At 36.3% G+C, this 24834-nt stretch overlaps 3 protein-coding genes across 3 annotated transcripts; 2 read left to right on the forward strand and 1 right to left on the reverse strand.

Moving 5' to 3' along the window:
• Positions 1-1746: 1746 nt before the first annotated feature.
• On the forward strand, positions 1747-4571 carry LOC127812118 (transcription factor HY5-like). The gene is made up of 4 exons (XM_052352451.1): positions 1747-1932; positions 2357-2528; positions 2630-2786; positions 4278-4571. Exons 1-4 carry the CDS (start codon positions 1869-1871, stop codon positions 4320-4322), a joined length of 438 nt encoding a protein of 145 aa, XP_052208411.1. The 5' UTR covers positions 1747-1868; the 3' UTR covers positions 4323-4571.
• Positions 4572-7065: 2494 nt separating this feature from the next.
• LOC127792398 (probable cellulose synthase A catalytic subunit 1 [UDP-forming]) lies at positions 7066-18624 on the forward strand. Its single transcript, XM_052322911.1, has 14 exons — positions 7066-7137; positions 7713-7917; positions 8015-8193; positions 9233-9329; positions 9424-9610; positions 10013-10279; positions 10414-10759; positions 13619-13756; positions 13857-13982; positions 15479-15691; positions 15793-16057; positions 16429-16622; positions 16737-17087; positions 17875-18624. The coding sequence occupies exons 1-14, from the start codon at positions 7066-7068 to the stop codon at positions 18463-18465; spliced, it is 3231 nt and encodes a 1076-aa protein (XP_052178871.1). The 3' UTR covers positions 18466-18624.
• Positions 18625-18755: 131 nt separating this feature from the next.
• Positions 18756-24562, reverse strand: LOC127787480 (adenine nucleotide transporter BT1, chloroplastic/mitochondrial-like). Its single transcript, XM_052315543.1, has 3 exons — positions 23679-24562; positions 19589-19750; positions 18756-19492 (listed from the first exon to the last, which is right to left on the reverse strand). The coding sequence occupies exons 1-3, from the start codon at positions 24234-24236 to the stop codon at positions 19022-19024; spliced, it is 1191 nt and encodes a 396-aa protein (XP_052171503.1). The 5' UTR covers positions 24237-24562; the 3' UTR covers positions 18756-19021.
• Positions 24563-24834: the final 272 nt, after the last annotated feature.

Below are 24834 nucleotides of genomic sequence, written 5' to 3' on the forward strand. Positions count from 1 at the left end.
AATAATAGTACTGGTGCTCTCTTTCTCTCTCACAATACTTAAACCATCCTCTTTTAAAAATATCATATTTGATCTCTTTCTTCTTCACTATCATAAAAACTCTATAAACATCTCATTTGAGGTTAAAAAAAAAGAATTCTCTCTTTATTTGTGAGCTTATTCTATAATTAATTATCAATTAACGAGAAATATAAATAAATATGATCAAAATAAAATAAAATTTAAATATTCTTATTATAAAAAATTAAAAATCAAGTATAAACTTGAAAAATAAGTGTTTTTTAATCATTTGAAAAGTTGGTGGTTTACACGCATGATTAAAAAAAAACCTTAAAAAAATCAATTGATTGCAAAGTTGGGTAGCCCAAACGAATTGGATAGCGTTGCTTCTTGATCCAGCAGCACTCGCTCTGACAAGATGTCCAAAACATCTCATTTACGGCAAAACTTAATCCCCTTGAACCATATTTAATTCGAAAATTAATGTTACTTCAACATTCTGCAACCAAGAGTACCATTATTTATATATGTGACACTTTTATATTCATATATTATATTACATCATATATTTAATTATTATAAATATATAATACATTAATGTAAAAATATTTCATCAAGTATCTCTATTTTGACAACTAATTAATGAGCATTGAGCGCATTCTGAGAATAACTAGATTACGATAATTAATTACCCATAAAAATTTTACTTCTTTCAGCCCGGGTGGTAAATAATAAATTTTTTGTTGCTGCTGAGGTTTTCAAATTGAGTGTGATCATAAATTTTTATATATCTTTTAGGTTTTTATGTAATTTTTTTATTATATTTCATTAAAGTAAAAATTAAGACTTAGGATTCTATCACAATATATTATTTTTAATTTAGTCTTATGAATCACATTAACTACTAGCCACCTCATACATACCTATGATTTAAGCTTTTCCACATATATAATCTTACATGTTCCATGTTCAAGACACTGATATATCATAAGTAGAGAAGTAATCTTCTAACTAACCTCACATAAATTTTTTATCTAATATGATAGATGTTGTCTAATTGTAAACGTCACTTATGATTAAATTGTCTCAGAGCATGAAATATAATGAGATGAGATTGACTATTCGCATAGTGACACTTTATTGAATTTCAAGTGATGCTTTTGTTAACTTAGTTGTGGATTAATTTCATCACTTACTATAAGGTAAAATAATTGTTGTTATTTTCTTTTAAATTAGGGTGCGTAGAGATATCTGTACATGCTTTTTGAAAATGGTTACACGGATGCAGAATTTCAGTTTAGAAAAATGACAATTGAAGAGTTGAATATGGAATCTATTTTTAAGGAAAGGTTGTCCACAAGCCAATCACATTTTTTGCAAAAGTCAGTTCTTTTTTTCGTAATTCATGAGGGGGTATCTTAGTCATTTGACATCAGCGGAAAATCACGTTCGCGTTCACACGTCACACTTACCAAGCCGCCAACATATGACACATATCCCTGCTCCAATGCTCTACGTTTCAGTTTAGATTTCAGAATTGTATCGTGACCGTCGGATCATTCTCGAATCGGCGGACAAAAATCAAGCTTTCTCACTCCTCCACCGCCAGCCATCGATCACCTAAGCTCTTTATGGCTGCCAGGATTCCACGCTTCCCATTCCACCACCGTCCGATGGATTCCGATCCCACGGCTGGAAAAGCCCCCACCGTTTCTTACAATCCTCGCTCACTTTAAAATCCCGCTCTTTTTCCGGGACGTACGTACAGCGCTACAATATATCCATCTCAGCCTTCTTTTTCCGTCTCAATCCATTCTCAATTTCTGGATAATTACAGCAACAACCAACAGATTGCGGCCGCCGTCTCTATGCCTTCGGGCAGTGAAAGATCTTCCAACTCTACGCCTCTTTTCGAGGTTGAAGTCAAAGAAGGTTCTTTCTCTTTTCCTCTTCTTGTTTAGTTTGTGATCTATATCATCATCATGAGATGAGCTTTCTGATCTCATGCATGCATCTGGATGTACATTTGCTAGATTTTTTCATCTGGGTCTGTGAGTTTTCTTCTGGGTTTTGTAGATTGTGAGAATTGATTTCTCATCTGGGTTGGTCAGCTTTTTGAATTTAGTTTCTGGGTTCTAGGAGATTGTGAGAATTTCTCATCTGGGGTTGGAGAGCCTTTTTAGATTCACTTTAGGTTTTTGCGATTATGAGAATTTCTCATCTGGGTCAGTGAGCTTCCTAAATTTGCTTTCTGGGTTTGAAGATCGTGAGGATTTCTCAAGAACTTTCCCGGGAACATCGGTATCATTTCACGATACAAGTTAATTGAGACCGATCTTATTTTACACGTGATCAGGGATGGAGAGCGACGACGAGATCAGGGGAGTCCCTGAGATGGCCGGAGAAGCCACCGGCAAGAAAACTGCAGCTGATCCAGCGGCCGGTCCGGACCGGGTCCAGCCCTCGGCCAGTCGGGCGAATAAGAGAGGAAGAAGCCCGGCCGACAAGGAAAACAAGAGGCTCAAGAGGTAAAATCCCCGAACCGAACCGGATTCTTTAATTGCGTCTACATCACCTCACATTCTGACGTGGCGCCATCATTAACGCCGTGTTTGGAAATGTTGAAAAGGTTGCTGAGGAACAGAGTTTCAGCTCAACAAGCACGGGAGCGGAAGAAGGCCTACTTGATTGAGCTGGAGGGTCGGGTGAAGGACTTGGAGAAGAACAACTCTGAGCTGGAGGAGAGGCTGTCCACCTTGCAGAATGAAAACCAGATGCTTAGACAGGTCAGCAAATTTTAAATACTATGTTCTGATTTTTTAGCCGACTTGGTCGATCAACATGCGATCGATGCGATAATGACAATTTTATTTTTATTTATTTTAAATTGTTAAAAGGCAAGCAAGTACTAATTTCTCATTTTAACCGACCTCGTTGGCTCAAATTAAAAGGATGGATCTAAAATTATAATATTGGGAAAATAAAATTATTAAATAATTAATAAAAATTTGTATTTTATGTCTCACGATGCATTCATGAATACAAGCGATTTGTGTATAGGACGATATTACTTTGTCAGAGAGATTCACCCATTGATTGATAGAAATATGTCAAAATAACAAAAATATTTTTCACACTCATGCACTCTACAATTATTTTTTCTTTCCTTTCATGGTTGTTGCCCCTCTCATCTCTTTTCTTTTTCTATGATTATTGTTGCCTTGTTTTCTTGTTGCCTTCTCCTTGCGCTTGTCGATCATTGCATCTGTCGCAATGGATATAGTGACCACCAGTGAGATAGAAGCGAGGAGGTGTGAGGTGACAGTGGCAAAAAGGCAAGGTGAGGATGGCCTGAGAAGAGGGAGAGTTGAGAGAGGCGACAACTGAGAGAGGAGGAAAAGCAATTACAGAGGGCATTTTCGACCTAACCCTCTCTGTAAGTCTATTGGGGGCAAAGTAGCAATTTCCTTGTGCATAAACATCATGATATGACACGTGGTTGACACCTCATATCATTCCATCATCATATGCACGGGATAAATGTCGCCTGAAGGGGCATTTTCGGGCTTCTAAGAGTTCGTGCCGTCGAATGAATGACTGACTATGTGACCACAGTCCATGAATCAATCATACACGTCACTGTCCATCTCCCATCGCGAGATTTTTAGTAAAAATATTAAAATCTATTTTATTGTAAACAAATTTTTTTTTATTTGAAATTTAATTTTTCAATATTATATTATTTAACAAACTACTATTTTTGTTTCTATCTCATCAACTATATGCTGAAAAATTCAAGCCAAATAATCTTTTTCAAAATATAGAACAATCACCGGTGGGAGCAGCATATATGTAACCGCTAACTGCTACCTTACTCAAAAATTTCCAAAGCCTCAAATGTTACAAGGCTGTTGCATTTTTTTTTTTTTTTTTAAATTCCACTATTTTTTTCTTCAAAAGTGCAAAAATGCTTCCACAATTATTTTATTTTTTAAAGTTATTATAAAAATACTAAATTAGAGCTCAAATAAACTTAATTAAGAAACTACTATTTTAAAGAACAATCGTTTATCGAACTAACACTTTTTTTTTTTAATTTTTTAAAATTGTTGGTTCAGTCAATGTTTTTTTAGAACAGAATCGTTAATTGAAGTAGCGAGTCTTTTAAAAAAAACGATAGTGATGAGTGATTTAGCATTTTTTATTTTTAAATAGTAGTGTGTAGTCTTGGAAAAATTCTAATTCTTATATATATATATTCGTGAATTGATGTGCAGATACTGAAGAACACAACAGCAGGGATGCAAGAGGGAAAGAAATGAAAGAAAGTGAGTAGAAAATCAGGTGAAATTGTGCCCCCAGAAACCTTCCTCCCTCTCTTTCTTCATTCATTCCTTCTTCCTTCTGGTTCTATATATAACAGTTTAGCTCTCCAATCTAAAATAATTCCATTATATATATATATCCTTTTTTGACTCATGACTTTCTTTTTTCCAAATTTGTCATTATATATATATATATATTAAATTTTAAAAGTATCAAACTACCCTTAATTTTAATTACTTTTAAACCCAGATGCTTTGGGAAGTTAAATGTTACTCTCATATTTATAGGTGATATTTTTTGCATAAGAATATCGTTTTCTATGGTGTAATTAATTAAGTGTATAATGGAATGCATTTGCCAAAAAATACTAAAATAGATTCGATTTATTATTTTTTTCCTCTTTAACAAAAAAACGTTCAATTATAAGTAAGGCCTTGGTGATCTAGTTCTTTGTGTCATTATTGCCGTCGCTTAAGGGCACGAGCGGTGGGAAAATCAAAATTAAAAAACAAAGTAAGGATGGTGATTTACTTTTTTGGTGGTTTGAGAGTACGAACGCTGAAAAACCGCACAAAGGTGATAGTCCTAAATTTATATATATATATATATATTGATAATTGTTATTGAACTTTTAAAATTTAAAATATTATTTTTTTGATGTGCACAATATATTATTTCGACAACTATATTTTATATATATACAAGTGTGAAAAATCAACATTTGTACGTATTTAAGAGTAAATTTTTATTTTTTACATTTTTTTAAAAAATACAAGCTAAACAACAACAAATAACATGAAAATAATTTTTATGTAAATTTTTATATGAAAATTACTTTTCAAAATAGAATATATTATATCAAATCGAACGGAACCGTAATGTTCTTTATATCAAAACAAATTAAGTTTAGCTGATGGGGTAAAATGCTATAATTGTACAAATCAATGAAGCAAGGAATGGATAGAATAAAATGAATTCGTTTTAATAATAAAATAGTATAACGAGCACTAATTAACAATATTAATGTAATTAATAGTGATTAAACAAATTATTTATTAGATTTCGATGATAATAACGTTCATTTATTCATGATAAAGAACCACGCGTGCGTATGCATGCATGACGTAAAAGACAGAGCAAGAATCATAATTTCCATTTAATGATATTATATATTCATAATACTATTTTTTTTTGTATCTAATATTACGAAAAAACCTAAAGGTGTCTTTTCTAGGAGTGTGCAAACAGTATCGAACAGACTGAAATTTAATAATAAAAAAATTGAATCGCTGTACAAAATTAAATTAAATCGATTAAATAAATTTAAAATTCAAAAAAATTGAACAAATTTTATAAAAACCAAACAGACCTAATAAACCAAACAAATCCAAAAATAATTGAACATACAGAACTAATTTTTGGCTTTATTGTTGTTGCCAACCCTCCAACCAACTAGTGATTCCAACAATTAAAATCGATCATCGGATTTTCACAACCACGATGGTTCATATATGCAAAAATGAGTTTGATCTCATTTTTGAAAAAACGTTGTTGATCGGCGGATTTTGACTATCGAAATTGACCATTAAATTAGTCTTAGCTCAACAACCCACATACTTGAAAATTAAAAAGATTTAACAGTCGTATTTTAGTAGATTTAGGTTTTAATTTAAAATACCTTTTTATAAGAAGATTGTCGAAAAACTTATTAAAGAGGCCGAAACCCATATGCTATAAATCGTTGAAGGAAACAGAGGTGGTGTTTGAGGCAATGGTGGTTGTCGAGGTGGTGTCTATGGGCAAGCACGATGGTGTGAATTGTCTGATAGAGCTAATGGCTTGTGATGGGATGAAATAGTAGGAGGGGGAGAGATGCTGGTAGCAATGGTCAATGGGAATAGGGTTGGGCATCGGAGGTAGAGAAGAAGGGTTAGCGTCAATGTTAGCATTAGAGGGAGCGATGAGATTGGTTGGAGAAGGCGATGAGAGACAAAGGTGAAGGAGGAGGAGAAAGGGCCAAGCAAAGGGGAAGGTAGAATGATTGAAGAATTGGCTTGGTTTTTCCCCATTATGTTTGTTCTTCTTTTATATTGGGTCAAAAATGATATCATTTTATAAATTTGGTTGATTTGATTATTTTTAATTTAAAAATCAAAAACTAAAATTTGTAAAAGAAGAAAAAATCGAACCAAACCAAAATTTAACACACACAAAAGAAGAAGAAGAAAGAACCATTTATTTTAGTTAGAGGTCAGTGATGCAATTGAACGGCTTAAAGAGAATTGCACATCCAAATCATATGTCCACGACTAAAATTTTGCACACCCCTATTGCTTTGATAGTAAAAAATAAATAAATGAAGATAAAAGAATTAATGAGAAAATATTGATATGATACCACGCCAATCGATTAACATGGTAAAAGGAAAATAGAAAACAAAATCTGTATGCATCTCCAACGTTGGACTTATTATTCCCGGTTACCGTTTTATGTGGCGAAACTGAGACACATTAAATGACTTGGCAATGGAAATCGAATAAAATATTTTCCTGGAAACGATTTTAAAGACACCGCGAGAATACATCCAAGGAGTGGAAGGACGGACTAAAGAGTGGACATGCAGAGAGACTCGACAATGGCTAACTAACTGAGCTAATTATCCCTTGTGCAAATTATCCCCAAAGAACCGTTTTCCTTCATTTGTTCTCTTGTGTATTGCTTCGTTTGTTGGACCCAAAAATGGAGGGAATGGAGGCTGACTTTTACGACAGGAACGAATTTATCCGGATATGGCAAGAATCAGATTGTGGGGTTTGTGTTTTAGATTCGCCCATTTGGATTTTCAGTCATGAAATTGTTTTAGTAATTTATTTCCTTGAAATTTCTGTTGTTATGTGATTGAGCTATCGTGTTGAGATCCAAGTGTTGATCTGTTTTTCTGCTACATTACTTTTTGGTCAATACATGTAACTGTTCAGTTTGGAAACAATTAATTGTGCCAACAATCTCTTATCGTAACAGAATTCCTGATTCCTGTTTCTATTGCATGTTAGTCAATACTTGAGCACAAAAGGTCTTTTTGGAAATTTACTTAACTCTCTGTCTTATGTCGGTTTCCATGTTGTACTAGTTGGTTTCGCTATATCAACTAGGTGATGAAACATGTTCATATCAATCATTGCTGTCTCATGAAACTTTTCCATATCTGGGCTGTGTCAAGAAGGGCATCATTTTCTTGCATTGATTTATATTGAGAATGTGGTTTTTAGAAGTCAATTGACATTGTAAATGCAGTGCCACCAATTCTAACTCGGTTAGGATAAAATACAGTTGATGATGACAGTGATGTTTAATTCTATCTTTGTCCAACCAATTCATATCTGCAGATAATGCAGCCCGATACCCTGAAGCAATTCAATCTTGAAATATGTCTGATATGCGGAGATACTGTTGGCCTTTCAGCCAGTGGTGATGTTTTCATTGCCTGTGACGAGTGTGCCTTCCCAGTTTGCAGGCTCTGTTATGAGTATGAGCGGAACCATGGGAGTCAATGCTGTCTTCAGTGCAAGACCAGATATAGGTGGCACAGAGGTAGCCTTCATTCTTCATAGTCCATTTCACATCTCTCTAATAAGATTATTTTCAGTTAAACCTTTGGGAATAGGATCACAACGTTTGTATTTATCAGGAAGTCCACAAGTCGAGGGAGATGACGAAGAAGATGATATTGATGACTTGGAAGATGAGTTCAATTATACTCAAGGAAATAGAGACGAAACATGCCAGTGGCAGGGGGAGGATTCTGACCTATATTTTCCTTATGGACACGAATCTCAACTAATTCCCCTTCTCACTAACAGGCAGCTGGTAATTGATAGACAATTCAAAATGTATAAGTATGTGGTTATTAACCTTAATATGGTATGTTTTCTGGATACTTTTAAGCAGTAAAATAAGATACTAAAACTGCCAATGAAGGGAGGCTAGCTCTATAAATACTTAGGTCTTTCATTGATTTGCTCCTTTTATAATTTCAAAGCTTTCAATTTGGTCTTTGAATATAGTAAACCTATATAGTATAAACATTTTAAAACTTGAGCAACTTGTGTTCATTGCTAATCAGGAAATCAGAAACTGCCAAAAGAAAAGAATAAGCCCTACTGATACTTAGGCTCTGTTGTTGATTTCTTTTCCTTTAATGATTTCTACACTTACCACTTGGCTTTTTAAAATGGTAAACCTACAATGAAAAAGTGTTCTAAAGCATGAGCATTTTGTCTTGATTGCTAGTTGATGTTGATTACTAATTTCTTCTTAGTTTGTATTTTGTAGTATTGTAAGTTTTCTTCCTCTCTTACATGTGGATTTTGATATGCGTGTGTTTTGTTAAAAAAATTTAACATGCTTGAAAAAGTTTTTCCTCATATTTCAGGTCATAGTGACACCTGATTATTTATTATAACCATTACTGCATTAATTGCATACAGATTTTATTCTTTTTCCTTTTTATCAAATTGAATGTTTACAAGTTAAGCAATTGAAAGCACACTGTATCAATCAAGCAATTGAATGTTTATGAGTCAAGCACATGCATTCTTTTTCCTCTTTTTTATTTTTATTTTTATTTTTTCAAATTGGACGTTTATGAGTCAAGCAATTCAAAGCATGATTCATTGTGGGAAGCCAAAAGAAAAAAGAAAAAAGAAAAAAGAAAAAAGAAAAGAGAGAGAGGGAGCACATGGTTCATTCATTCTTGGGCGTACATATTAACTTATTTTATCATTAGCCTTGTAATAATATGACACCCTTTCAAACATTCTAGTGGGAGCATTTTTTTCCAAATACTCAGGGCCATATTACCGGCTTATGGCTTTAGAAGTTTGACTTCTCATAGCACATTTTTCAGGTATCTAGTGAAATTTTTAGTAATACACCTGAAGGAACTACATCAAGTCTTTTGAGCCCTGATGACATGCTTCCTTATGTTAATCCAAGGCAACCAGGTAACCCCAACTGCAAATACTCATTTAATCTATGCAACGAGTTCCATCTTTCTGTGTCCATTTTAGTTACATGACTATGTCACATATTGGTCAGTTCTGGTGAGACTTGTGGACCCTTCAAGGGATTTGTATTCTTACAGTCTTGAAGATCTTGACTGGAGGGATAGGATTGGTGATTGGAAATGGAAACAACAGAAACAGGTCGTGCACATGGAAAATAGACATATCAAAGAGAAAAGAGACATTGGCACAGGGTCGGATGGGGAAGAACAACTTCAAATGTAAGCATCACATATGTTTGCCTTATCTTGGGACTAGCTGACTGTTTAAATGCTCCACTTTTGAATGAATATTGACACTAGTCTTGAAGAAGATACGGTCTTTGCTTTGCGAATTATAAAGAAAAAGTTAATATTATTTCTTTGGAGTAAATTATCTTCGTTATTCTATGAAACTGTGAGGTGTTTTCAGTTTTTGTTTCCAATTGGTAAAGATGAAATGCAATTTCATTTCATGGTGCCATGAAAACATTTCTAAGTTATTTCACCATTTTAATACCTTGTTTCTGTTGCAAGATAATTGCCACCAAATGCTATGAAAGGGGAAAACAAATCTCATTCTAGCCAAGTTAGCATTTGGTGCCTGAATCCATACTGATTTCTGATTGATTCCTTTCATCACAGGGCTGATGATGCTCATCAACCTTTGAGCTGTGTTGTGCCCATTTCTTCTTCTCACCTTACTCCTTATCGTGTAATAATCATGCTTCGGCTGATTATATTGGGTTTTTTCTTGCAATATCGTTGTACTCATCCAGTTAAGGATGCTTATCCATTATGGCTGACATCAGTTATCTGCGAGGTTTGGTTTGCATTATCCTGGCTTCTGGATCAGTTTCCAAAATGGTCACCTGTCAATCGTGAGACATACCTGGATAGGCTTGCCTTGAGGTCAGTAGAATTTAATTTATTTGCAAACCATCCCTCATGCACAGCTTCGCACTAAGTTGGTTTTCAGTCCAGATGGACCATTTTGGGATAATTTTACTACCATACTGAAATCATTTATGTTTCTTTTGTTGAAGATATGACAGGGAAGGGAATCCTTCACAATTAGCACCTATTGATGTATTTGTCAGTACAGTGGATCCAATGAAAGAGCCTCCTCTCATAACAGCTAACACTGTGCTGTCCATCCTTGCCGTGGATTACCCTGTAGACAAAGTCTCTTGTTATGTTTCTGATGATGGATCAGCAGTGTTAACCTTTATTGCTCTGTCTGAGACGGCACAGTTTGCAAGGAAATGGGTGCCTTTCTGCAAGAAACATAGTATTGAGCCTAGGGCTCCTGAATTCTATTTTGCTCGAAAGATAGATTATTTGAAGGACAAGATACAGCCTTCTTTTGTGAAAGAGCGCAGGGCAATGAAGGTAAGAAATGATACTGCAATAATATGTATTGCATAAAGCACAGATTGAGTTAGCTGCTAATGTGTACTTTTGATTTTCTTGTGTATCCTTACAGTGTGGCACAAAAAGCTTTTTCCCTTGCCTGAATGCATATTGAACATTTTCAAGACAATACTGCTGTCTGTGATGGAACAAATTGTAATTGCTCCTTAATAAGAAGCAAGAAATTAGGACTAGCCTTATCAGAGTTGTGATTGTCAGATTCAATGGATACTCTTCCACAGTATTGTTATGTGATTGAGTTCATTTGAAAGTTATGAGCAAAAATGTTTTGAAGATTATAGAAGTATAGGAGCATGTGAGAATTAAGAATTTTTTTTTTTAAGAAGCAAGCATGACATGATTAAATTCTTTAGTATGGCATGATTAAATCGGGAATTGAGCTAAAGTGGTAAGCAGTGTGCAATATGCTGCAATGGAAACTGAGACAGCAAAATAGGTGGGGGTTTGGTGAAGTCGTAATGAACACTAGAGGTATTTCAAATCATAAATTCTTAAGGATGTTGGGATTCGGCAGCCTTGTGGACTGTGTTCCCTTTCTATATACTTCTTGCTTTTGTTTATTGTATGATAATTGATAAACAACAGGTTTCAATGCATAGAACAGAAGCTTCTGTTTAGTATTGTAGTAAATGTTTTGTTCTATGCATGCCCAACTACCATGCTGGCAGCATGACCTATCCTGAACTCGACCACAAAATGTTTGGCACTGCTATGCCACAAATATAGGTGACTCCATCCAACATATAATGTGGTCTGACTTGTTCTAAGTTGTCACTCTGTTGAACAGGTATCTAAATTTGAGTCGAGTGGTTAGAGCAGTGCAAAACTGCATTACCAAGTCATCTTAGTCTTAGCGGAACCTTCTGTTAATAGCATGAGTTGATTATGGTAGGTTATACAATTTAGTACTCTATAAATTGCATGGTTCACCAATCAATCATAAGAATATATTAGCAGCACATAGATACATCCACCAGTAGAGGAGGAGATTTCTCAAACATGTGCATAGTTAATCTGCCTGTTGACTGAACATCAATGCATTTCACTACAAGTTAGCCATTTAAGAAGGGGGTGGGGAGAAATAGTATCTTTTTAAATACAGGTTGCAGCCTTCCCATTTTTTCTAAATCCTTTTTCTTTTTTTATTTTTATTTTTGGGATAAGGTATCATCAGGAAGAGTCTTTGGTGGTGGAATTATTACTCCTATTTGTAATATGACAAAAAATGTTCTAGTAAAGTCAAAGGAAAAAGTCTCAAACAATGATCTGAGGAATTAGACTAGACTGAGGGGTGCTAAACTCAAGAACTAATCTGGTTTGAGGTAATATTGTTGTATAAAACTTTTTTAATTATAGGACAATGTTCCTTAATACTTTATTAAATCTATTAAGTATAACATAAAGGATTTTTATTTTTTAAAAAATTTTTATATCATAATTTTAGTTAATCATATTTATTTATCTTATAAAAATACGTTTCGCTTCAACCGCGCGACCACTAAAATGTGAACCTATCCTTTTTTGGTTTGATAACCCACTCTTGTTTTCTGAACACTGGTCTCTAATCAAAAAGAGTTGGTGGTGGAATGAAGAGTTACAAAAAACAATCAGACTTTATATAAATGCCATAATGAAGAAAAGGTATAGTCTGGCAAAAAAAAAAAAGGAAGTTAGTGGAGCAAGTCAAAAGTCCATAAAAATCTTACCAATGACTTGATTCAAGAGATGGGAAATACATAAACTAGATACTCACTAATAAATTACAGATCTGCAACTCTTATATGAATATAAATATGGGATTTGAGCTAAGTAAAATGCATAGAAGATGAAAACCAATAAGTACTAGTAAATGAGTGGGCAATGACGAAGAAATGGAGTATTTCTCAAAGTTATTCAATTAGGTGGAGAAATAAGTGTTATGTTGGGGGGGCATCTTTGTAACTTTGAAGAAGGTAGGCATTACATGTTCCATGGATATGTATATATCCGAACGACATAAAGTAAGAATTGAAAAAGATAAAAGAATAGTAAAGCAATTGGACTAGAGAATATTCTGAAAGTATTATTAAAATGCTTGGGAGAAAGGACAATTTTTTTTAACAAAAATTGTCAATGTGATCTCAAAGTTCTGGAAATTATGAAGGAGCCAAGCTAACGAGCCACACTGTGAGACTTTGGGAGAGAGTGATTAAGCAAAAATTAAGAAGAGAAACCAACGTTGTCTAGGCAAACACACCAATAAGAACAATGTCAAGAGGAAGAAACTGATTGACCTGTACCCCCACTTCTGACTTACGCAAACACACCTCATTCACCTCAGCTAGATAATATTTGAGGGCCCCCAAAGAAAATCATTAGTCCAAAGTTCCTAGGAGAGTCATTTCTTGAAGGTACTTAAAATTTTAATAAAATTCCTCTGAAAATTATTTGCTTTGATAGTTAATTTATTTGAAAATAATGATACCATTTTATGCATTATTTTATACAAAATTGACTTCTTTTCTACCTTCTATTTCATTTTTGACTGTCTCACTCTACTCAATTCGAGCAAAGCCCTTTAATGTGTGAACTTGCAGGCTCCAGGCCCTTCGACTGATGTGCTTTTATGGGTTGCCTTGGCATTATATGAATGTTGTCATCTGTAATCTTTAGGATTTCTCCATTTTTTAAAGGGGTTAAATCACTTTCAATATAGCAATTGAAAAGGAGGCAATTCAGTGTTATTTTTTGTACTTCATATGCTAATCTAGATGAAATAATTAAAATTTGCAGTCAACATTTATTTTTCATACTTTTATTGTATTACTTGGTTAACAGAGGGAATATGAAGAATTCAAGGTAAGAATCAATGCATATGTTGCCGGAGCACAAAAGATGCCTGAAGAAGGTTGGACAATGCCAGATGGAGCTCCTTGGCCTGGAAATAACCCAAGGGATCATACAGGAATGATTCAGGTACAAGTATTGTTCTTAGCTTATATGAAATCAGAAATGTCTGCACTTTTTGTTTTTTAATCCGTTCTCTATCGTCACCCATTATTTTTGTGGTAAATAGGTTTTCTTAGGCCACGGTAGGGGCCCTGATATATATGGCAATGAGCTACCACGTATGGTTTATGTTTCTCGTGAGAAGCGTCCAGGCTTTCAGCATCACAAGAAAGCTGGAGCAATGAATGCTTTGGTCCGTTATCTCCATCACTCTTAGCATGTTAAACAAGCATTACAAGTTTCAAAAGTCTGCTTGTCTAGTAGGTGCAATAATTGTACAAATATGTGAAAAAATTTCAGTATTTGCAGTTTTATGATTATATGGGGCTCCCATTGACATACATGCATAAAATTCATAATAATCTGATGGTTGGAACAGGCCCATGTTGATTGTTAGATCAACATGTGAAACCACTAAACTCTGCAAGTAATATTCTATTACTGCCATCAATGTTATTGAAGTTGAATTTGTCAGTGAGTTACAGGGCACTCGTCTTACTTTGGAAATGGTATAGCCACATACCATAATGTGCAGATGCAATATTTCATCATCATCACAAGTTTTTATCCTGCTAGGTGGGGTAGACTAGATGAATTTTAGCTCTCCAGTCATCTCTATCTGTGACTATATCTTTTCGAAGGCCCTTATGTACTATTTCATGTCTTTAAGTGTTTCCCACCAAGTTTTTTTTAGTCTTCTTCTACCTTTTTGGTTACAAATTTCTTATTCTATCAACTTACTTTATGATGGGGGTTCATTGATCTTCTTTTCACATGTCTAAATCATTTTAGTCACATCTCACATGTCTTATTCTCATTAGGGGCCACTCTAACCTTATAGTTTCTTTTCTAATTCTACTTCCCTTGTATCACTGCACATCTACTACAACATTCTTATTTTAGGCATACTCATATTTTGCCCATTTTGGTACTTCATTGCCCAATATTTGGAGTCATACAATAAAGATGATCTTACAGCCATCTTATAAAAGTTTCCTTTTGACTGTGAAGGGACTTTATTATAGCAAAAATGCCTTGCTTCTATAAGTAACATTTTCTATAATATCTACTTTTTTTTAACAATCAATTTGAGATATTTAAACTGATTTTTTTCTAGGGATAACTTGATCTTTAAGTTTCACCAAAACATCATCCATACTTTTATTTTTACTACACTTGTGGTCTATATATCAGGTAACTTGTTCAAGTTGAAACTTTTGGATTACAAGGCGCCCCTCCATAATTTGAGCTTAGTACTAATTATGTTGTGCACCTTGCAGCATTTATGTGGAGTTTTGTAGTGAATTCTTCTGGTTTTGATTTTTCCTTTTACTTTTTCACTCCACTGCAATGACTCTTCCTGGTTTGGGACTTTCGACTCTTTTAGGACAGTTTTTCTGTATTTTGGATGGCTGAAGTTAACTTTATTTCACATTTCAATCTTGTGAGCTTTGAATAGGAATTGTTTCTATCATCCATCTTTTTTGTTTTTTGGTTTGTGGTGGGGGGACAACTGGATGATGAAACTTTATGCACCATTTTTTTTTTCCCACAGTATGATTGGTTTCCTGATATGCAAGTAGGAATTTTACTAGAGTTCCTACTATAGACCTACTTGTTCTAATTAATTAATGAAATGTCATTACTTTTCCTTACATATTTGTTTTCTTTTTTGTTTGTCATCTTCAGATTCGAGCTTCAGCTATCCTAACCAATGGTGCATACATTTTGAATGTGGATTGTGATCACTACTTCAACAATAGCAAATGTCTTAAGGAAGCCATGTGTTTCATGATGGATCCTGATCTTGGAAAGAAAACTTGCTATGTGCAGTTTCCACAACGTTTTGATGGCATTGACTTGCATGATCGATATGCTAACCGTAATATTGTCTTTTTTGATGTAGGTTCACTTGACACGTTATCAATCATTGTCATGAATGTTATTCATCTCTATTGTCATGCTTGTAGCCTTTTAAGTCCATGCTAAATCTCATGTTACAGATCAACTTGAAAGGGCTTGATGGGATCCAGGGACCAGTCTATGTGGGAACTGGTTGTTGTTTCAACAGAAAAGCACTATATGGGTATGATCCAGTCTTAACAGAGGAAGATTTGGAACCAAGCATTATTGTTAAGAGTTGTGGTGGTTCAAGGAAGAAGGGTAGGAGAGGCAACAAGAAATACATTGCTAAAATGAGAGCAGTTAAGAGAACAGAATCTACCATTCCCTTTTTCAATGAGGAGGACACAGATGATGGTGTTGAAGGTGGGTATTTATAACAAGTTCATTGATACCTTTTTAAGAATGATTTACACAAATACTAAATTCTGGTCTTTAGCAACTTTGATGATTTTATACATCAGAAACACACCAAAAAGGTGTCCACAGTGCATTAGATTTAAAGCAAGTTTTGACTTCAAATCCAGTTTTTGCCAGTTTATGATTAGTTGGGTTTTGATTCAACATTTATTTTCCAATCATTAGTATGCCAGATTTAGATGCTTGTTTTTCATTTGATCTAATCCATCTAATTTTACTTTATTATGCATGGTCAAGTAATTTCCCTTCAACACTTTTATATGCAACATCAAACCTGTTTTGTGTTCATGCTGTGTAACTGCATTTCTATTCTTCAGGAGATGATGATGAAAAGTCACTTGTGTTTCTGAAGAGCTTAGAAAAGCGTTTTGGTCAATCTCCAGTTTTTATTGCTGCAATCTCTACGGAGCAAGGGGGCCTTCCACCATCAAGCAATCCTGAAATTCTTCTAAAAGAAGCATTCCATGTTATTAGCTGTGGGTATGAGGAGAAGACCGAATGGGGCAAAGAGGTAGTTTAGACAGCAGTGCAACATGAAGCATTTGTAAATGGCTACTATGCTTAATTTACGAAACTAACCAGAATTCTCTCTCTTTCTCTCACTTACAATCCCCTCCCCAATCAGATTGGATGGATCTATGGGTCCGTGACAGAAGATATTTTGACTGGGTTTAAGATGCATGCACGAGGATGGATTTCAATCTACTGCATGCCTCATCGCCCAGCATTTAAGGGATCTGCCCCCATTAATCTTTCTGATCGTTTGAATCAAGTTCTTAGGTGGGCTTTGGGATCGATTGAGATTCTTCTGAGTAGGCATTGCCCCATATGGTATGGCTACAATGGGAGACTGAAGCTTTTGGAGAGGCTGGCATATATTAATACCATTGTTTATCCTCTCACCTCTATCCCTCTGCTTGCTTATTGTGTGCTTCCTGCCATTTGTCTTCTCACTGGAAAATTTATCATTCCTGAGGTAAGCAAACAGTTTCAATTTAGCATATAAAAGAAAAAAATTTCATTTGACTGTTACTTTGTTTTCATTGTATATTCAAATATACTAGTTTTGAAGCATCTTTAGTCTCAATTCTAAAATACGGAACAACTTCCTATTGGCTGCAAGTGCCCCTGGTCCTTAGCACGCTTGGTAAGCTCCAGGCTTACGGCAAGATGAGACGAACTTGAAAGTTTTGGAACATAGCTGATCAATCTGTCCTGTGTATAGAGGGATCCATATTACAAAATTCAACCAATGAACGTATAATACCTTGGGAAAAAGTGGATGCCTGATTAAATCTTTAGAAACATTAAGGATGTGTAGTTCAACCTTGCTCTGGTTATTAGAACTAGATTGCTGACTCTGGTTGTATCCCCTCCTAAGCATCCTAGCCATGTAGTTCTACCAACTCTGGTTATTAGATGGATCCATATTTCAAAGATTTTAAGTAATTAATGCTCATAACTGGACAGCTAGTTCAATACTTTAAACAAGCCCTTGAACTATTTCATGATTTTCCGCTCAAATTATATCCACTTTATATATGCGGACTATTTCCTAATCTTCCTTTTTTCACTCTTCTGCCTTTCCTCCTGTATTGAGCATTAAAAATGGAAATTAATCTGCTTCCTGTTTCTTGCAAGAAGATTATTGCGGTGTTTGTCAAGAAGTTTCAGAATTTAAGTACTCCCTCTGCTACGGTTATCCTTGCCATTGGCATCCATTCTTTACTTCTTAGTAGTGTTACTGACTAAATTTGTTGCAGATTAGTAACTATGCTAGCATGTGGTTCATCCTTCTTTTCGTGTCCATTTTCGCAACCGGCATACTGGAGCTCAGATGGAGCGGTGTGGGCATCGAGGACTGGTGGAGAAACGAACAGTTCTGGGTAATTGGTGGCATATCAGCGCATCTCTTTGCTGTCTTCCAGGGGCTCCTGAAAGTGTTTGCAGGGATCGACACCAACTTCACTGTCACCTCAAAGGCATCTACCGACGATGGCGGGGAGTTTTCAGAGCTTTACATGTTCAAATGGACATCGCTCCTCATTCCTCCAACCACAGTCCTGGTGGTGAACTTGGTCGGCATAGTGGCGGGTGTTTCGTATGCCATAAACAGAGGGTATCAGTCATGGGGACCTCTATTAGGGAAGCTGTTCTTCTCCATTTGGGTCATTGTCCACTTGTATCCCTTCCTCAAGGGTCTGTTGGGTCGCCAAAATCGCCCCCCAACAATTGTCATCGTCTGGTCCACACTGCTTGCCTCTATCTTCTCCATACTTTGGGTCCGGATAGATCCCTTCGCATCAGACACCAACAAATCTGCGTCGAAAGCTCAGTGTGGCATCGACTGCTAGTGGCCGTGGACATCATTTTTTTCGGGTTTCATCAATCTTTCTTTTGTATAAAAACAAGTAGTGAAGATGTGTGGCCATTCTTTTGTTCGTCAAATCTTTGTATTTTAGGACTCGACAACTTCATCATTCATTTTAAATTAAGTTAATTCATTGGATCCTTCCGCAGATTCCATTTATTTATTGTTCGTATCCTTCTCCTGCTGGTCATCTAAATTAACAGAAGCTCAGTGGTTGGCCGCTACAATTTTCAGAATAGTATAATAATGTAGTAATAATAACAAATCCAATCATTTTCAGATCAGAAGAAATCAAAAAAATTTCAGTAATGGGTTGTTAAAGACATCATTTTAACTCCAAAAACCGGCCTCCTAGGACTGAATGAAAGCCAAAGTAAATAAATATTCAGCACAAAAAGATGCAGCATAACTCCCATCTAAATAAAAAATTTCTCCTACCATCTTCACCTATATATATATGCCCCCCATCATATATAGGTAAAGTAAAGATAGGTGTAAATTATCAACTCAATTTCCTCCGTTCCTTTGAAATTTCTCCCCTATGCCTCCTCCTCATTCTCTACCAGTATCCTCTTGCAAGCTTCATAGCACATAAATGAAATCCCAGCAGCAGGCACCAGTTTCATGCAGCTCGGGCCAAGCCCTTTATACAAACCTTGGATTCCTTCTTGTTCAAGTATGCTCGAGAGAGCATGGAGCACGTCCTTGTACACTCGCCCGCTCACAGCTCCAACCTGCATGTGCTTGCGAGCCACTTCCAGTGGGAAAGTTGCACTGCTTGAAATCGCACCAGCAGCAGATCCGATCAGAAGGGTCTCTATGTTGCCGATTTTCTCTTGCTTGAATACTTTCCGGTATGCTTTCCTTAATGTGTCATAAGCAAAGTAATTGGTGGCAGCATATGGGATTACCCCAATAAGACTAGGGGTGAGGCCTCTGTAGAGCTCCCGGGGTCCCCCCTCTTGCAATATTTTTATAAATGCATCAAACAGGCCATCATAAACACCTCCCTGCAAATTCAATATAGCCCTTCAATATAGATATGTTGCATTGAAAATTTCAGTTCTAATGCTGGATGACATGTTTGGATGTGGATCGAAATTTACCTGTATGGTTAGACGTGTTTTAAGCAACTCTAATGGATAAGTTACCAAAGTGGAGCTAACTCCAGCACAGGCTCCGGCAACCAGTGAGGCAGGGATAGGGAGTTTAGGCAGTTCCCCGTGCTTTGGGGACAAAGCCTTGTTGACTGTATCATAAGCAAATAACTGCAAAGAGATTCAAAGAGGGTATCAGTGAAGATGCTGTAACATATCAGTCTATACTAGTGCGATGGCAGTGCTTAATGTGTTTTTGCTGAAGTCAGTACTTAATTTCATCTGTAAGTTCTTGTCTTTAAGTACAGGTGATCTATGGTTGAAATTTTAGTCAAAAAATCAATCACAGGATTGAGACTCAGTCAAAACACAAATGGATGAGTCCTGATCCAAAATCAAATAAAGATGCTTCGGTTCTTGAAAGAATATCAACCTTTGACAGAAAGCCAAATAGTGTGAGACAGATGATTGAGACTCGGTTAGCACTTGGTGAAAAATGAAATTTCTGAGACCAAACTAAAGTGAAGAAAAATTCTCCAGTACCACTACCAGGCATCCTAATTGAGGGGCATTCCTTTCATAGTTGCCACATGAACACGAGCCCAACCCTGAGCCTCATCCAGACTCATGGGGTTAAAAGAACATCATCACATGCAACCAGAACATCATCGGATATAAAAGATTCGAAACCAGTGATTAAATCATAGGGGCACATGCAAGGGTGGAGGGTAAGTTGACAACACCAAGGTTTCGAACATGTCATCCAAGTGAGATAAGGGAAGATGCTCGAACAAGGAACTTCTTAGGAACTGTTCAACTTAGTCCTGTGCACAATATAGATGTATGATGAGACAGAGAGAGATCCAAACCGCAGAAATGCCAATGCTTCTTAAATTCTAATTCTCTTTGCATGTTTCAAACCTCAATTTCTGTTATCGGCTTCTAAATAAGAATAATGGGGGGGGGGGGGGGGGGGGGGGTCCTAAAACAACTAACCCTTCTACTCCACCAAACAATAATAAAAAATGCTTTGTTGTGTCATTTGTATTAGATTAGATTAAATGTATTCATGTAATTTCTGTATTGCTGCATAATCTTTTCTGTTTTAGTGTTAGAATAAATTGCTCTTCTAGAAGGTTTGTTTCTAGAAGGGGGCAGCTGTTTCTTGGGTTAGTTAAATCAGTTAGGCAGTTGGTCAGTTAGTTAGTTTTGTTTCTTTCTTGTACTCTGCACCCCTATATCCTATAAATAGGGGCCGTGGGATAGGAGTATTAGGAGAGGGTTTAGTGCGCCTATAGTTGTGAAGTATAGCTTAGGTTTTCTATCTTGATTTCAGGATTGAGTGCGAGAGTTAGGGAGTGGCTGGTTTGTGGCTTGTATTCCCTAGTATCCCCATAGCTTTCAGTGTATATGGGTGGGAGGTGATTCTGGTCTTGCTGTATTTGTTCCAGAGGATTTTCAAGATAGTGGATTATTGTGGTGCCTAACAGTCTGGATGTAGGTCTTGGATTTCAAGACCGAACCAGGATAACTCGTGTGTTCTTCATATGTGTAGTGCTGTTGTTTCTCTCATATATGTGTTGCCATTATCGTTGTGATCTTGAGAGATAGAAAGCTAGTTGAGTTGAGAGAATAGAATAGAGAGTAGTGCAATTACTCTAACAACTTGGTATCAGAGCTAAGTTAGGAGAGGAAGCTAGCATCCTAGGATTCTCAGATACCGACTATGCTGTCGACCTAGACAAGAGAAGATCCACAACTGGCTATGTCTTTCAGCTGTGGAATTCTACAATTAGTTGGAAGTCAGGCTTGCAACATGTGGTAGCATTGTCCACCACCGAGACTGAATACATAGCTGTATCTGATGCTATAAAAGAAGCTATGTGGCTTAAGGGTCTAGTTAGTGAGCTCCTAGGGGTAGATGTTAAGGCAACTTTGATGTGTGATAGTCAAAGTGCTATACATTTGTCCAAAAATCAAGCCCATCATGAAAGGACTAAGCATATAGATGTAAGACATCATTTCATAAGGCAAATTGTTGAAGATAAAACTGTTTTTCTAACCAAGATTGTAGGTGAAGACAATACGACAGATATGTTTACAAAATCAGTACCCACAGCAAAGCTGAAGCACTGCATAAGGATTCTTCAGATTGATCGAGGAGGACAGTGATAATGCTGGGCAGTGGAAGTCATTTCAAGGTTGAAGATGAAGCCTAATCGAAGTACAAATGGGTGGAGAATTTGTTGTGTCATTTGTATTAGATTAGATTAAATGTATTCATGTAATTTCTGTATTGCTGCATAATCTTTTCTGTTTTAGCGTTAGAATAAATTGCTCTTCTAGATGGTTTGTTTCTAGAAGGGGGGCAGCTGTCTCTTGGGTTAGTTAAATCAGTTAGGCAGTTGATCAGTTAGTTTTGTTTATTTCTTGTACTCTGCACCCCTATATCCTATAAATAGGGGCTGTGGGATAGGAGTATTAGGAGAGGGTTTAGTGCGCCTATAGTTGTGAAGTATAGCTTCAGGTTTTCTATCTTGATTTCGGGATTGAGTGCGAGAGTTAGGGAGTGGCTGGTTTGTAGCTTGTATTCCCTAGTATCCCCATAGCTTTCAGTGTAAATGGGCGGGAGGGGATTCTGGTCTTGCTGTATTTGTCCCAGAGGATTTTCAAGATAGTAGATTATTATGACGCCTAACAGTCAGGATGTAGGTCTTAGATTTCAAGACCGAGCCAAGATAACTCTTGTGTGTTCTTCATGTGTGTATGTTGTGCTGTTGTTTCTCTCATATATGTGTTGCCATTATCGTTGTGATCTTGAGAAATAGAAAGCTAGTTGAGTTGAGAGAATAGAATAGAGAGTAGTGCAATTACTCTAACATGCTTCAAGAAAAGAATACCAAACCAAACTGCCATTTCTTTAATTCAACAATTGTTTGATGGCTGCCCATTTTTGGACATTGGCCTCCAAATAACAAATGAGATTGCAAAACTCATCGCACTAGACAATAGAAGACAAAATGATGATTAGAAGTAGATTCCTTGCACAATGAAGAGGAGCAAACTTAAAGACTTGTTCCCAAGGTATTAGGCCTGAAATGAAGAAACTAGAAGCAAATAAAGTGTTTACTTTTATATTTTGAATATACACACTAATGTTTGCTCTCTTGTTGCTGGATTGAGAGGAAAAGGGATATGTGGAGTTTGTTATTTTCCTCTGTGCATTATATTATAAACCATGCGCTAGAACATAAACTAGGCATGGATGCTAGAAAGATCCTATATACTTAAGTTATGCACTAGTGCATAGGATTATACCAGATGCAGAAGGACAAACAGAACCAGCTAGTGCACTTTTATGTTTAAGTTTTAACAATAAACGAGTACAAACAACAACCAACAAACCTAGAGTAGTTGCACAAAAAATGTTGGGTTGGAAAAAATTTATAGCAAGGACTTGAACCACACTCCCCTAACAGTGCATTTGGGATGGGGGAAAGAAGGGAAATCGGTGGAAAAGCATTCTTGTTTGGAGAGATAATAGTAATGGAATGAAATGGAAATAGATGGTAACACATCCAAAGCCCTATTCTGTCAATTGGGAGAAAATGGATGGAATAAAAACAAATGGTAAAACTTTTGTGTTTTGACAATCATTAACCTCACTAGTCTTTTAAAGTTCAAATTTGAATTTTGACTTAAATCACACTATATTTTTTCATCAAAACGGTATAATGGCTATTTGTTGTTTAATATCGTTTCATTCCATCCGTTCCATTGTCCTCACAAACAAGAACATTATCCATTACTCTTCGTTCCTTACTCTTTCAAACGAAGAGTAAATATTTTACATTTCATTCCACTTATTTCATTTTCATTCCATTACTAAATTTCTCCAAAACAAAAACCTAGCCAGTATTGCACAAAAGTTCCTAATTTCCTCATTTCAAGATTGAATGCCTGTTCAAAACTAACATGCTCAAACTAAAGCCAAAAACCTACACACAATACATTAACAAACAATCAATTACTAACAACATGACAATAATAAAGAAAACCAAACCCAAGAAAGCAAACAGTTAAAGCCAGAATCACTGACCTCTATTGCTTTACTCGGTGCAACGCGAATAACATTAACGAAATTGCCCCTAAACAATCCTTTCCACCCATCCGTCTTCATAATATTGTCGAAAACTTCAGCAGTAGAATGGCCGCTACTCCCAACCATCAAATGCGTCCGAATCGTCTCTAATGGCGCAACGGCCGTCCGCGACACGGCCCCGGCAATACCCCCGCTTATCAACCTCCTCAACGAAGGATTCGCAATCTTGATTTTGAGTTTAAGCCCGCCTTTCTTCTTCAATTTAGTTTCCACATCCGTTTCCTGGGGAATACCCACAATCCGTACACCTTCCGGCGACGACATATACTTCACGTACAAATCGGTGTAAGGCACTTTGAATCCGCCATTGTTGTCCCGAGAATTGGGCGAATTTGGTGAAATGCCGAACCCCATGTTTCCCACTTGGCCGACACTAGCAAAGAGGCCGCCCGGGTGGAAAGAACCCTCCGGGAGACTCCACTGAAGCCCCAATCCGGAATCCCGAGAAACCCCATCTTTCTTAGCCTCCCAAACCCTCGATTCTCCCCAACCCATTGATAAAAAATCCCCTGGAAAAGCCTCAAGGCTTCATGATTCTGATCGATTCCAGAGCCAAAAGAGTGGATTTGTTCAAGAAAGTATGAAGGAACAAACAGGCAAGAGGAGGAGTTGTCAGGACGCTATCGAAGAAATCACAGTGGAGAGAAAGGAAGTGAAGGATGACGACCCAACAAACACACTCTCTCAATCTCTCTGTGACTCTCCTTTTCGACCTCTGGAAAGAGAGAGGAGGCGTTTGATGAATCTATATGAATATATATATATAAGGCATTAGCCAAGCGATCATCATCATATATATATATATATATATAATTGCAGCTGTGCCCCCTCAAGCTGTAGAGTTAACAGCGTTGAACTTTCCGTCGCACCCACCACAACATACACATACCAGCCTTGGGTTGGGGCAATTGATTTCAGTTAGTCTGTTCTTAGCGGGCATTTTATTGTTTTTTAGAATTTTAATAAAGGAAGCTACTTCTTAAACTAAACAATTTTCCAATCTTTACTTTTTCTAAATAATCTTTTAATTATACACTAAATAAATAAATAAATTTACCAAATAAATACTATAAGTTAACTCCTTTGTCAGTAA

Source organism: Diospyros lotus, chromosome 1 (genome assembly GCF_014633365.1).
Source record: "Diospyros lotus cultivar Yz01 chromosome 1, ASM1463336v1, whole genome shotgun sequence".
Classification (NCBI taxonomy): Eukaryota; Viridiplantae; Streptophyta; class Magnoliopsida; order Ericales; family Ebenaceae; genus Diospyros; species Diospyros lotus.

Bases quoted from the DNA above. Each gene is read 5' to 3' on its own strand.
- LOC127812118 (XM_052352451.1), top strand. From the start codon at position 1,869: ATGCCTTCGGGCAGTGAAAGATCTTCCAACTCTACGCCTCTTTTCGAG. The intron at 1,933-2,356 runs GTTCTTTCTCTT...ACACGTGATCAG, and splicing joins CGAGGTTGAAGTCAAAGAAG to GGATGGAGAGCGACGACGAG. The intron at 2,529-2,629 runs GTAAAATCCCCG...AATGTTGAAAAG, and splicing joins GAAAACAAGAGGCTCAAGAG to GTTGCTGAGGAACAGAGTTT.
- LOC127792398 (XM_052322911.1), top strand. From the start codon at position 7,066: ATGGAGGGAATGGAGGCTGACTTTTACGACAGGAACGAATTTATCCGG. The intron at 10,280-10,413 runs GTCAGTAGAATT...CTTTTGTTGAAG, and splicing joins CTGGATAGGCTTGCCTTGAG to ATATGACAGGGAAGGGAATC. The intron at 16,623-16,736 runs GTAGTTTAGACA...CTCCCCAATCAG, and splicing joins AGACCGAATGGGGCAAAGAG to ATTGGATGGATCTATGGGTC.
- LOC127787480 (XM_052315543.1), bottom strand. From the start codon at position 24,236: ATGGGTTGGGGAGAATCGAGGGTTTGGGAGGCTAAGAAAGATGGGGTT. The intron at 19,751-23,678 runs GTCAGTGATTCT...ATCTCTTTGCAG, and splicing joins CACCGAGTAAAGCAATAGAG to TTATTTGCTTATGATACAGT. The intron at 19,493-19,588 runs GTAAATTTCGAT...TTGAATTTGCAG, and splicing joins AAACACGTCTAACCATACAG to GGAGGTGTTTATGATGGCCT.